The sequence below is a fragment of the Nilaparvata lugens genome, chromosome 1 (genome assembly GCF_014356525.2).
Source record: "Nilaparvata lugens isolate BPH chromosome 1, ASM1435652v1, whole genome shotgun sequence".
Classification (NCBI taxonomy): Eukaryota; Metazoa; Arthropoda; class Insecta; order Hemiptera; family Delphacidae; genus Nilaparvata; species Nilaparvata lugens.
Window position 1 is genome coordinate 52,029,698 of NC_052504.1, and position 13,178 is coordinate 52,042,875.

At 34.3% G+C, this 13,178-nt stretch overlaps 1 protein-coding gene across 8 annotated transcripts in view; it reads left to right on the top strand.

Annotated features, from left to right (window-relative positions):
• The first annotated feature begins 338 nt into the window (after positions 1 to 338).
• Positions 339 to 13,178, top strand: part of LOC111063342 (lachesin) — a 246,186-nt gene continuing 233,346 nt past the window's right edge. For all 8 annotated transcript variants that reach the window (XM_039436213.1, XM_039436210.1, XM_039436199.1 and 5 more), the window contains exons 1-2: positions 339 to 485; positions 5,877 to 5,976. In XM_039436213.1, the coding sequence (XP_039292147.1) occupies positions 5,883 to 5,976 (94 nt within the window). In that variant the 5' untranslated portion in view covers positions 339 to 485; positions 5,877 to 5,882. The remainder of the gene's footprint in view (positions 486 to 5,876; positions 5,977 to 13,178) is intronic.

The window sequence follows — 13,178 nt, forward strand, 5'->3', positions numbered from 1 at the left end:
GATTAAACCATCGTAGTCTTTATGATTCTACTTTTTCTAATCATCCACTCATTTCATACTTCTCCATGAATAATATCCTCCGAATTATGTGTATGATCAGCTACTGCTCACATGTAGAATCAAATCGACAACACTAGACTGATCTTATCGGTGGTAAACTGAGGAGATTATCGCGCAGTCTGACGACCATGCAACGATAAGTCTGGCAAGTGGGAGATCAAGCAGATGTTAAGACGGTCTTCAAGAGTCAAAGGGCACTGGTAATGCCAGGGGGTGATCGGTTAAGAGGGGTACGCATGCGCAAGGGTTGAAGTGGGCGGAGGCAAACTGACGCTGGTGGATCAGTCTGACGCGAGCGTCCACCGCGAACGCACGCGACGTTTCCGCGACTTTCGCCGGCGTGAATTCGCTCTCGCACGCGGAAAGTTCGGGAAAACGGTTCAGGTGGCAGTCAATGGGATTCCTTTGATCAAGCTTCCCACAAAGTAATGGCATTCTAAGTTTTTTTTGCGTTAGAATTTATATGCGTGAAAATCCCTTCTGAAAGGTTTTGTCCACCATTTGAGAGAGAGTTAATCTTTAGGAATATTTGTACGAGGAAATAAAATTCCAATGAATAGATTTAAACGGTGATTTTTATAATGAATTAGTTCCTCCAATATTAAATCTCATACTGCATTTGTCACAATAGTAAATATAATAAAATTAACTACCATTCTGATGAGTTTCTTTGAGATTTGAGAGGAGGAAATTTTTGAAGCCTCTTACAATCTGATTGTAGATCATACAATCAATATTGCATTTTGGTTCCAAAAACTCTATTTCCATAATATTAGTTATTGAATATTCCTTTGTGGATTTTGGTGGAGTCATTATTCTATCTATGAATCGTTCTTAACAGATGATTATGATCTGTAAATCGCAAATCTTGTAGATCCTGAATTCATTCTCAAAACATTATCATTGTAAATAATGGAGGGATTAATCAACTATTATCAAATGAAGAGTAAGGATTCATCCGAAGTGTGGTGACTGTTCTCAGATTTGTATGGTTTTCCTTATTGTTAATAATATTCTAGAGCGATTTAACTGAGACTAATCTGTTCTGTGCTATTCGATTTGTTAATGCAATTAATCTCATTTTTTTCATCAATTTGAGTTTTGGCATACGTTTTTATTGTACATTTTTATAGCAGTGGAAGTCTTCGAGATTTAGCCTATGTTTTATTCATATAGCTCTCATTAGAATTATCGTTCGATTCACTAATATTATACTCTTATTAACATCTATCCGGCTAGAAACAACCTGTTCACCACTCACTGTATTCTGGCAACGAAATCAAAACCTTTTCGTTTCGAGGGGATGTTAGGTGCTGTGCAGTTTTCATTCGGTAACGAATTCAAGTCGAATTACCGTTTCTTACTTATCTGAAACGACCGAAATCGAACCTAAAACGAATATTGAACCGAACGAACCGTATATGTGTGAAAGTAGTCTTACTTGGAAAAGATTCCTTCAATCAATAATTTCTGAGAATATAACAATTTATTGCCTTTCTGAGAAAACTGATTGAATTCTCCTAAGTGGATAGGTTCTATTCTCTTCATCCCGTTCTATTAGTCCATTCAATACGAGTATTCACTTTAGCTTCATCCTTTTATTATTACCCATGAAGATTTGATTCTTCCTTGGGGTTTCGGTTTGAATGGACTTTAGCTGTTCAACTGGCAATTATAATAGAATTTTCTGCTTCTATACCTTGCTGTTATACCTGACTCATGTTTTTCTAATCATTTATCTATGATTTTTTTGGCATTATATCGCTGTATTATTATGATTATCATATTAATCAATCGTTTCTTCATCTCTGAACTAAATTTCTCTTGTGAATTCATGTTTATACAATCATCAATAAAGTCCATTCTATACCGTTTTAATGCACTGCACTGAAACGTATAGTATAAATTATTAAATCACACTGTATCGTTCATCATAGTTACTATTATGTCACTATAATTCCTTGATTCTTGCTCTAAGAGATAATTATGGTATGGTAATTTTTACTTGGAAGTCAATTTAGGAATGAGAATACTCAGAATTGTCTAAATTCTAGTTCAAGTTTATCATGAAGTGGAGTTTGAGTACAATAATTTATTGTACAAATCATGTAATGAAGTACAGTAGACCTTAGCAGCAGAGTTGCAACTCACATGAATGATAATCTGGATAACTAGGATGCAACTAGATGGGATGAATAACTTGTCAGTGCGAGTAGTTCGTGATGAGACAGAAGGGAAATCAGAAACCGAGTTAATGAATTTCCTCCTTGCAGTTCCCATACAATACGAGTTACAACACAATACAATGAAAATTCACTACTTCTGGAATACTTCAGCTGTCCATCCATAAATGGAATAATTGGCCTAGCTCATGTACGGGGGAGGAGATACACAAATACCACTCATGAACTAATAAACTTTCAATTTTTTACATGAACATTCTTAATTTACCGAGGATGGATAGCCTATAGGCTTATTTCCACTGCTATCAAAAAATTATCATAATTCTATATTGAAAACAAATTCATTCAATTTCTGATCCAGAAATGACAAAACTATGAAAACCGAATCAAACGGAGCTTTCTCCAAATGACTCAGTGAAGTATTTGGTAGCACGCGCAACTCATGAATCAAGATTGTGAAACCGGCAGAAAAAACCTTTTGACTCGTGATATTTTCCATAGTTTTCCGATTTTTCTACTATCAGGTTATCAAAATAGAAACGTTTCACCAGGATAAATTTTTTCTCCGATTATTACTTTCTGAGATATGAGCGTCTCAAGTTTGAATTATGGAACAGATTATTTGAAATTCAGTAAGATCACCGGTAAGATCGGATTTATGATATTTTGAAGATGGATTCTCCATGATTGAATGGAGAAAGATTACCCCAAAAATATAAATTTTTGTGAAAGTTATTCTGTTTTTAAAAAATAACCAGAAATAACTGAACCTTAAGTATTTGTAACACAGTAGGCCTACTCATTGGGGATAGAGAGCTTTAAATGATGACTTAATTTTTCATTCCAGATCTCATTATCAAAAAAAAAGGCTAGAGAGAATTTCACTGTTCTAGATATGGCGGAAATTGCTAGAGCTGTGAAATTAACTGGAAATACGAGGTTTTTGGGTCACTCTGTACATCCAGCACAAGGAAATTTTGCATAAAATTAATGGTTCTGGACTTTAACTACAATATATTGCAAGCACCTCACCTATCTTCTATATTGTCAAAAATTTCATACAATTTATTTTCCCACATTGAATGGTACATTATTATGAAACAAAATTTCATGCAAGAAATATATTTAAGATGACGTTTTTGTGTATGATATTTATTATTGATTCCTATATTCTCGCTGTTGAGATTGTATTTTTTGGGGGCCTTTATTAGGAAGTTTAGATTCCCGAGGAACACAATTGAAAGAGGAAAGGAGAGGCAAACCAAATTTTAAATTGAAAATGTATTTATATTTTATAGTAATAATATAACATTATAATATTACTATTAACAAGAATATCAATCTTGAATAAGATTGGAATTAAAAAATCTGGTGTGGCGCACTCACACAACTTTCCTTGCCGTTATGAAAATTGATCACCTGACGCTAGTGTAAACGCGCATCTCAAGTCAAAGATCTGAGCCAGCTGGTGACAGGTCAATAACGCTGGATACACACTGAATCAACAGTTGCCAAAAGTTTGCAATTGAATAATTACATTTTCTCAAATTTCAAGCTTATTTTCAACTAGCCGTCAGGCTCGCTTCGCTCGCCGTATCCTTCGCCGTATCCCTCGCCGTACCCTTCGCTCGCTTCGCTCGCCTGCATTTTTCATTTGAGCATTTTTATCATATGTTAGGACGATCCAGTCGGGGGTCCAGACTAAACGGATATGGCGAGCGAAGCGAGCCTGACGGCTAGTAATATAATATTCCTAGGATTGAAGTAGCAGTGCCCAATCAATTTTTCCGCGATAAATGCATTTAAATCTTCAACTTGGTGCCAACCTAACAAAGTCAACTCAACTTAATGCCAACCTGACAAAATTATTAATTTAGTTGCCAGTTAACAACTGTTTTGAAGAGGTACTCTATCTAGATTATAGTTCTATAGTAACATATGATATGGAAATTTCAATTATAATTAAGAGATTGGGAGAAGAAGAATATACATGCTGAAAGACGAACTTTAAACCCTTAAAAACAACCCTTAGAGTTAAAATATTGCCAAAAGATTTCTTAGTGCGCCTCTAAAGGGCCAACTGAACATACCCACCAAATTTGAACGTTTTTGGTCCGGTAGATTTTTAGTTCTGCGAGTGAGTGAGTGAGTGAGTGAGTGAGTGCCATTTCGCTTTTATATATATAGATTTTAGGTGAAAATGTTACTGGACATTAATTGAAGAAATGTCCATGCTTAATCGTCTCCACCAGAAATTTTTTGTTCAAATTATATCTGAGACCTAATAATTGGGAATCCAAAATCAAACTTTGCATACATGGGGCGGAGCTCCTGAGATTTTTACAGATATGGGACTTGTGGCAGTTGATAGAGCTTATGAATGACTATTTTAGGTATGAATTTGATCAAAATCGTTGGAGCCATTTTCGAGAAAATCGCAAAAAACCCTGTTTTTTACAACATTTTCGCCATTTCAGCCGCCATCTAGAATCGCATTTGATCGAAATTGTTCGTGTCGGATCCTTATAGTGTAAGGACCTCAAGTTCCAAATTTCAAGTCATTCCGTTAATTGGGAGATGAGATATCGTGTACACAGACGTACATACACTCATACACACACACACACACATACAGACCAATACCCAAAAAAAAAAAACACTTTTTTGGTCTCAGGGGACCTTGAAACGTATAGAAAATTAGATATTGGGGTACCTTAATTTTTTTCGGAAAGCAATACTTTCCTTACCTATGGTTCCATGGTAGCAAGGAAAGTAAAATGGAATAGCTTGAAACGTTAGGCATCTTGAGGCTGTTCGGTATTTTTTTTTATTTAAATTGGATAATCTTTTTAAATATAATTGCTAAGATCATTATAAAAGTGAGAAAAAGTGGCAACTGAGATTTTTAAGTGGTCCAATAAGCTATGGGAGTTATGGGTCGTTGAAGTGCTAACTCGGTTTTATTTCCAGATCATAAACGGTTTGGACTATATTAACAGAACGACTCCTTAAGATTAAAAAAAATGTATCTTCCCAAACTGAAACTTCCCATTATCGTTCATGAATAAAAAAGTAACATTTTTTAAAAATTCGATAACTTTTTTATTCTGTCATAAATCGCGAAAAACGCATATTAGAACAAAGCCAATGATATACTGAATGTATTGAAAAAACTCCAACGGAAAATTCGAAACAATTTATGATTTGGAAAGAAAACGGACTTAGCACTTCCTACAACCCATAACTCGCTCATTACACAACTTAAAAATTCCAGTTGCCACTTTTTCACACTCTTATCAACTCTTAACAATTATATTGAAAAAGATTATCCAATTTACAGCCTTAAAGCTGTTCGTTACACTTTTTTATATACTTTTTTTTATATATAGGTAGTACAAGAACTATAACTTGACACGAACTAAATTCTGAAATCTTCAACTGCAATGACTCCTAAGCAGCTACGATAAAGATCGAGAGTTTCATCAAAATTTCTGGAACGATTGATTGCACTCCATCAATTTTGAGAATTAAATTCTAATTAGCCTAATTATTTGCTCTAACTGTTTTAATCTCAATTTATTGTTAACGGAATTATTTGGCTGGTTTTGTAGTTTAGTTGGCTTTTTGTTGCAGGTGTTGATGTGGCCGCACCGGTCACCAGGCAGGTCCTGGAGGACCTCTTTCGTTCTTATCTTCATCGTGCAGCTCATTTTCATCCCTCTCTTGGCAACTGGTGAGTGAAATTGAATTAAAACGAACCTCTTTATTGGAGAAATCAAAAATTTCTCATTACTTTTGAGAAAAGACGTACTCTATTCATTACATGCTTGACAGAATATTATTCTTGGCTGTAAATGGCTTTAGCAAACATTATATATTTAATAATTCATGTCAACTACCAATGCAACTCACTGACACAAAACAATTCAGTTTCATTGAAAAAGAGCATTCTTGTTGAACAAGATCCATATCGAGTCTGTTTGGTGTCTGTTCATGTGGATAAGTATTTACAGGTTCAGATGTTGATTATCAATTGGAATACAGTTGATTGACGGACGATTTCAATAAAGATATATGAAAAAACAATAATATATTACATGAACTATCTTACAAATCCGATTCACGTCAGCGTCAACATAATTATTCATGAGAAAGTAATAGGGATGTACACATATTACTTTACTCTGATATTATTGAACTGGAATAGATCCTCAGAGATGACCACATCTCAGCAAGATAAACACTGAAATAAAAAAAAAAATTGGTTCCAGTAGACTATCAAGATTAGGATATGAGACAGGTTTTATCAGTGCTCCTCTTCATGAAAGAATTATACAAAATAGAAGAAACTGGTGCAGTTATTTGAATAGAAAGCCACCTGGAAGAATGTCCCTTGAAGGCCAAAATTATAGACCTAATGGAAAAAGATATGTGGGGAGGCCAAGAAAGAGATTGGAACCGGAACAGGTGAATTAATAAACCTAATCCCTGAGGTGGAGATGATGATTATGATGATGATGATAACTATTAGAATCTATTGCACATTAATTTCGCGGAATCCAGTATTTCGGATTTCCAGTATCTAATGAAATAATGTTCTTGGTGAAATAATGGGCCATATGAATAAAGTTGAGCATTTGCTTATACTCCTAAAATATGGAGCATTCGCTTCATTTTCTATGAATAAACGTGAGCAAAACCTTTTGCTCATGCTCATCAAAAAAATAGTTTGAGCATTTGCTCAAAAGTAAAAGCTTTTGCTTAAAATCCTATGAATAAACTAGAGCATTTTCTCTACTTTGGAAGCAAATGCTTCAAAAAAGGTGAGTCTAGTCTAGAGCAGCTTATCACATTTTGCTCATAGTAAAATGGCTCAACTAATCCGTATGAGGAAGTGGAAACTATACCAGATACGATCACAACCGATAGTTGAGAACTACAAAGCTCTTATCAGATTCAACCATGATATAAATCACCATTATCCCTACAAAAGAATAAATACAAACGACAAGAAAGACCTTCTATAAAGACAGCCATCACAAAATAGGAGATAGGCATTTAAGAAGATGAGAGTGTTGACGATTATAAGAAGGCTATTGATATTATAAGAATATACTGAAGATTGTTATAGAGATGACATTTTTCCACGCTATTATTCCAAAATTCTTAACTCAACTAACCTAGAACTCTATTCATAAATAGAAAACAGAGCAGACGACGTAAACACAAGCGGTGCACCCTACTTGCATATTTAGCGCTTCCGTGAGCTATAAAAAAAAACTAAGGCTACAAAAGCGAATCAGCTGATAAAAAATCTCTAAAATACGTGAGCATTTGCTCCAGAGTTCAGGAGCATAAGGTGAGAGTATGAGGTAGAGCTTATTGATATAAAAATGATCAAATGCTTTACCTTCTACCTTTTGCTCATGAGCAAAACCTTATGCTCCATGCTCTTGCTCATGAGCATTTGCTCTGGTTTTATTCATATGGGCCATTGTTCTTGGTGATGAATTACCAGTATCTGATGAAATAATGTTCTTGGTTCTGACTCTCACTCATCTCATTAATTTATTGCTATTGAAAGGACTATTTTCTTATTCTATTCGAGTGCTTCTTCAGTGATAGAGATGATCATTTTCTTCGGTGCCAATCTAGCAGTGAATAACACTGCATTGAATAGGAGGTCAGCTTTGAATAGTTTCAATAGGAACTATTCATCATCATAATCATCACGGTACAGAAAATTTAGAGTTGTTTCAATTGAAAATCATCATCATAATGAAAAATATCGAATACAGTAACGAGCATTTGCAAGAAAGTGGAATGTTGATAATGTCGATTAGGAGTTATCAAGGGATACCAAAGGGTCCGGAGTGAAACATTGTAGGTGTTGACTCTAGCTTATCCTATTAATTGGGATAGTAGTTGGAAGTGCGAATTAGACTAATAAACAAGAGAGCAGGTGGATGAACAGAGAGGGAGGTGGGCAGGAGAAACCTCCTCACGCGCCTTCACAACCTGTAAGAGAAGTTTGCAATAATTGGAGAACACCCCAAAGTTGCGCGCATGTGCGATTCTCGGCTTTGATAACAGTGGCAATGATATATTATTGACTATGGCACAGTTGAACTCGACTGGAGGATTATTTGTTAATGAACAAGGCCTATTCCGCTCATTTTCCTATACCTTTATGCCCTGATAAAGGACGTTTATCCCTTTGTCTCTTCCTGCTAATCCCTTTCTACTACGTCCTCCGCCGTACTCCCATCTTTTGTCTTCATTTCCAGCATCTGCTACATCATCATTACCAATGCGAACTACGAAACCTAAACTTCGTTCACTGCTCGCTAACTCACCATAACCATCATCACCATCATCATTATCTACACATTCCCTTCTCCATAATCACTTCTTGATCTCGACGTCAGAGTTAATCTAAGGAACAATAATCTGATGTGAAGATTGATGCCCGGTTAGATGCACGTATACATGCTCGTACTACAAATTCTATCAAATTTAAATACGGTTGATTGACGTCATCAAGTGTCGTTTCTTCTCATAATTTTTTGTTGAATTAGGTCCCTTATGCAACATTATTCAAAAGCGGTTGTACTCTAATAAAACTTACTTGTAGTCAGTACATTAAGATTTTGGAATCAAACTCAGTAGCGATCCGCAATAGAATGATATCTGAGCGAGAGATGAATATCATTCTCCAAGATATTGTTTTTAATTTTCCACACTTCACTCTCTTGGGAAATTAAATCTAGACGCGGTTGACCCTCACTTAGACATACCCTTGAGATCTAACGACTAGCCCTTAATACTTCGACATACCCTTAACCCTCACTCAGACCTAGCCTTGAGATCTAACGACTTACCATTGATACTCAGACATATCCTTAATACTCTTCACGGATACAGTTGCATACAAAAATGGAAGAATTGAAAAAAAATATCCATCCATCACGACAGAGATTTCATCTATTTGAGTGGGTCATCAGTATCTGAATAGCCAAATAACTTTCGAAGCAGAAAAAGTCTAAAGCTTGTGATAAAAGGCTATCGATGTATCTAATCTCACACCCTCCACAAACCAGTGTGAAGCCCCAAATTCAGGAATAACGTCAATTCATTGTCTCTGTTTCTCGGAGGCTTTTAACGGAAATAGCTCCAACTCCCTCAAGCCATATTTCTCCTTGTTTGTAATTTTTTCGGCTGGTTTCTTTTCGAGAACTGTGTACAAGAAGAGTGGGTAGAAGTGGGTAGAATGGGAAGAAGAGGCGATGAGTCCTTTCTTCTGTGCTTCAATGTTTTTATTGTCTAACGCGGCCGCGGCAACAGTAAACAGTTATGAAACGCTGCAAGCACTCTGCTGCAAAATAAACTTCCCATCATATTTACGCCACGTCTCTCAAATGATGAAGAAGAGAGGCCACACAGCTGTTATTATACCACGATTTCAACGGCCAAGTCTCACAACTATCTAGCAAATTTGAATGATTGCGTTTTCTTGTTTCCAAACAATTTCGTTATGAACTTGAATCCTTAAAACTTTCTTATAATAAAATGCATTCATTCCATTGTAATATCGTCAGAACTATCACGGGAGTTTTGATGATTGCGTTCTCTTGTTTTAAAACTATTTTGTTATGAACTTGAATGAACTCTGAAAACTTGAATGCAATTGATCATATTCTAGTCTACAAATCATTATCACATCTAGAATTTATCGAGTTAATAAATTTTTATTAATTATTTTGAGTTTAAGTTTGGTCTTGTTTATTATTATTTTAGTCTATCACTTCAGTTTTGTTCAAAATATTATTCTGGTCCATTATTAAATAAAAAAATTTCATTGTGATTATTTTAAAGTGAAATTTTAGATTATTAATTATCATAGAGTCATTAATATATTCTGAAATATTATCATAGTTGTATACATATTGTAACGATCCATTTTCTTGGTATATGAAAATATCAAAAAAAGTGTCCAATTTTTGACCGAGCGAAGTGAGGTCTACGATTCAAGTCGACAGTTTGGCATTTCTCTTAATGTTTAAATGTTCATATGTTGCGCATTTACGGCGAAACGCGGTAATAGATTTTCATGAAATTTGACAGGTATGTTCCTTTTTGAATTGCGCGTCGACGTATATACAAGGTTTTTGGAAATTTTGCATCTCAAGGATAATATGAAAAGAAAAAGGAGCCTCCTTCATACGCCAATAATAGAGTAAAAATCAGACTATAGAATTATTCATCATAAAACAGCTGACAAGTGATTACAGAGATGTGTGGAGAAGCCAGTCTATTGCTGTATTTCCATAAGGTCTATAGTTTCAATCAGGTACTTGTGGATAAGAATACTGCATGAGGTCTACTGTTCACAGAACTATGTACTAGTAAATAAAATAACATTTCAATTCTGCTATCAGCCAACTAGCAGATAATTGCGGCTATTCTGTTCTATTCTATATATATATATATATATATATATATATATATATATATATATTTGGTCACGTTATTTTTTATAGTTAAATAACGATTAGCCTCCTGCTTGGCATCAATCGGTAGAGCATGAGAATATTTTAATAACTATAAAAATCTGGTCGTGGTTTTACTAGGATATAGTCTCATAAAAATCTTTATAGGCCAAGACATGAGCTTCTACAATAATACTGATAATTTATTAAAAAAAAATATATATATATATAAACTTATACCCTATAGTATTGAGGAATAAAAATAAATCGTACACCATAAAAAATTTGATACATCATATATTAACAAATATCTCAAAAAATAAGTCAAAACAAAAATATATAGAGCGACAGAAATATATATAATATAACAAGAACGAAATCAATAAAATATCACAGGTCAATATTATTCCTCAAATTCCATAGCACGAAATGTTACCATGTGCTTTTATTTCATGATCATATGCATCTATTTGCATGTAACTTCGATATCAACTTGCTGATATTTGTCAACTTGGACGATTCTATTTTGTATATTAGTTTTTTGAATCCGCATGATAAATTGACAACTAATAATCCAAATATATATGAAATTCTATGGTTTCCAATAGATTTATTTATAATAAATATTTTTTATCTTACGGTGCAAGATTCGGCACCTGATGGAATAGATAGATCAATTCATCTAGTGAATCAGAGCTACATTATTATTATTATTATTATTATTATTAGCCGTCAAGCTCCCAGATGGAAGACGCTGAGCAAAATTTGGTTCATTTTTTGTTTTTCTTGTTCTTTTTATCAATCCACCAGTTTTTCATTTTCAGTGAGAACTCCGCTTTCCTTGCTTCACTCCATTTTGTTCCCACTCTTGGCACAGTCATCTCTGGTTTAACTTCCCATTTTTCAACCTTTTCTCTGAAACTGTTCCTGTTGTATATTTCATCATTGTTAATGTTAGCAAGTATTAAGTCCTTCTTGACGTTTTTCATCCATGCACCTCCATTACTAAGGGTTGCTACATATGTTACTATTCTTTTTGTAAGTCTGTGATCTGGAAGCCTCATTATGTGACCATAAAATTTAAGGCGCCTTTTCCTGATGTCTGCTTCTATGTTAGAGTATTCTTCAACAGAGCTACATTATATTATCACAAATTATATTGCAGAAATTAATGATCATATGAATATTGTATTAACAGCCTAGAACTTATTATTATTTGATTGATGGATCTTTTGATATATGGATTGATTCGTTACTATCTAATAAAATACCTTTTAATTATCTTTACTTGCGCAAGTATTTTTTACCAAATTCTTAATTTATAAAAAACCCTTTCCATGAGCTAGCTTTGATTCTTATTTCATTTCGAAGCACTGAGGGCGCCCTATCACTATTTCGAATATTTTTCACTCACGTGCTGGAATTTTCTATGAGCTGCTGATGTCGATCCAAACTCCTGGTGGTCCTGGATCAATTGTAGCCGGAGTCGTCTCTTCCAAGGGGTTAAAAAATTATTCAAAAATGACTTCTGCTTTACATTAGCATCACAAAGTCTTATGAAAAGATTTAATAATTCAATTTACTTTAAGTTATCAAAAGGTATAGTAAGATATTACGCTCTATAATTTTTGGTGACATCTCATGGTGGTGGTTGGCAGGCAAGTGTCGAAGTTCTCTTTTCTAATTCACAATTTTCATTTCTGATTTCCAAATTTACATGAAATTTAAATATTCTGTTCCTCCGCCATTCATGGCTCAAATAGACTGTACCAAACTATCAAATTATACTTAACTTTAACTTTAACTTTAACTTTATCTATACTTAACTTTGGCGATACTTATGTTACATCTTTAATAATTTATTTGCCTTCGGGCCGTATCCAAAACATAAACTGCACAATAATAATTTACAAATTCTTATCATTTGTAGAAATATATACAAATATATTTGAATTGGCTCACTATTGCCGCCTATCAATTGCTAACATTTGATTGGTGCATGCAAATTATTATTGTATTCATGCACCTAGTAACCTCCTACTTCCTTAATACATTTAATTATTTTTGTTTGGGTTTTTTAATATACTTTTTACATGCAAAGTAATTTTATAAAGGTTATAGATTGATTCTTATATTACAACAATTAGCCACGTGTAACCTTTGGTTCCTCAAGTTGAATACGGTTTCCCTAAGGTTCTGCCAAGGTGTTTGGTCAGATTCTACGTTATGCGACTCGGTCGATCATCAGGTCGCCGATCAGTAGATGTTTTACGCCTAACCTCAAATTTTCAATATTTTATATAATATTATACAGGTAGCAAAAATTATTTTCATTCCTATTCGGCTGTTGTACAATTTGGCCATGATGCCTGATATTATCTAATCTTTAACGTTATCATCTTTGGCGATATTAGCCTATTATTTCACTTAGACCTATAAATTTTTC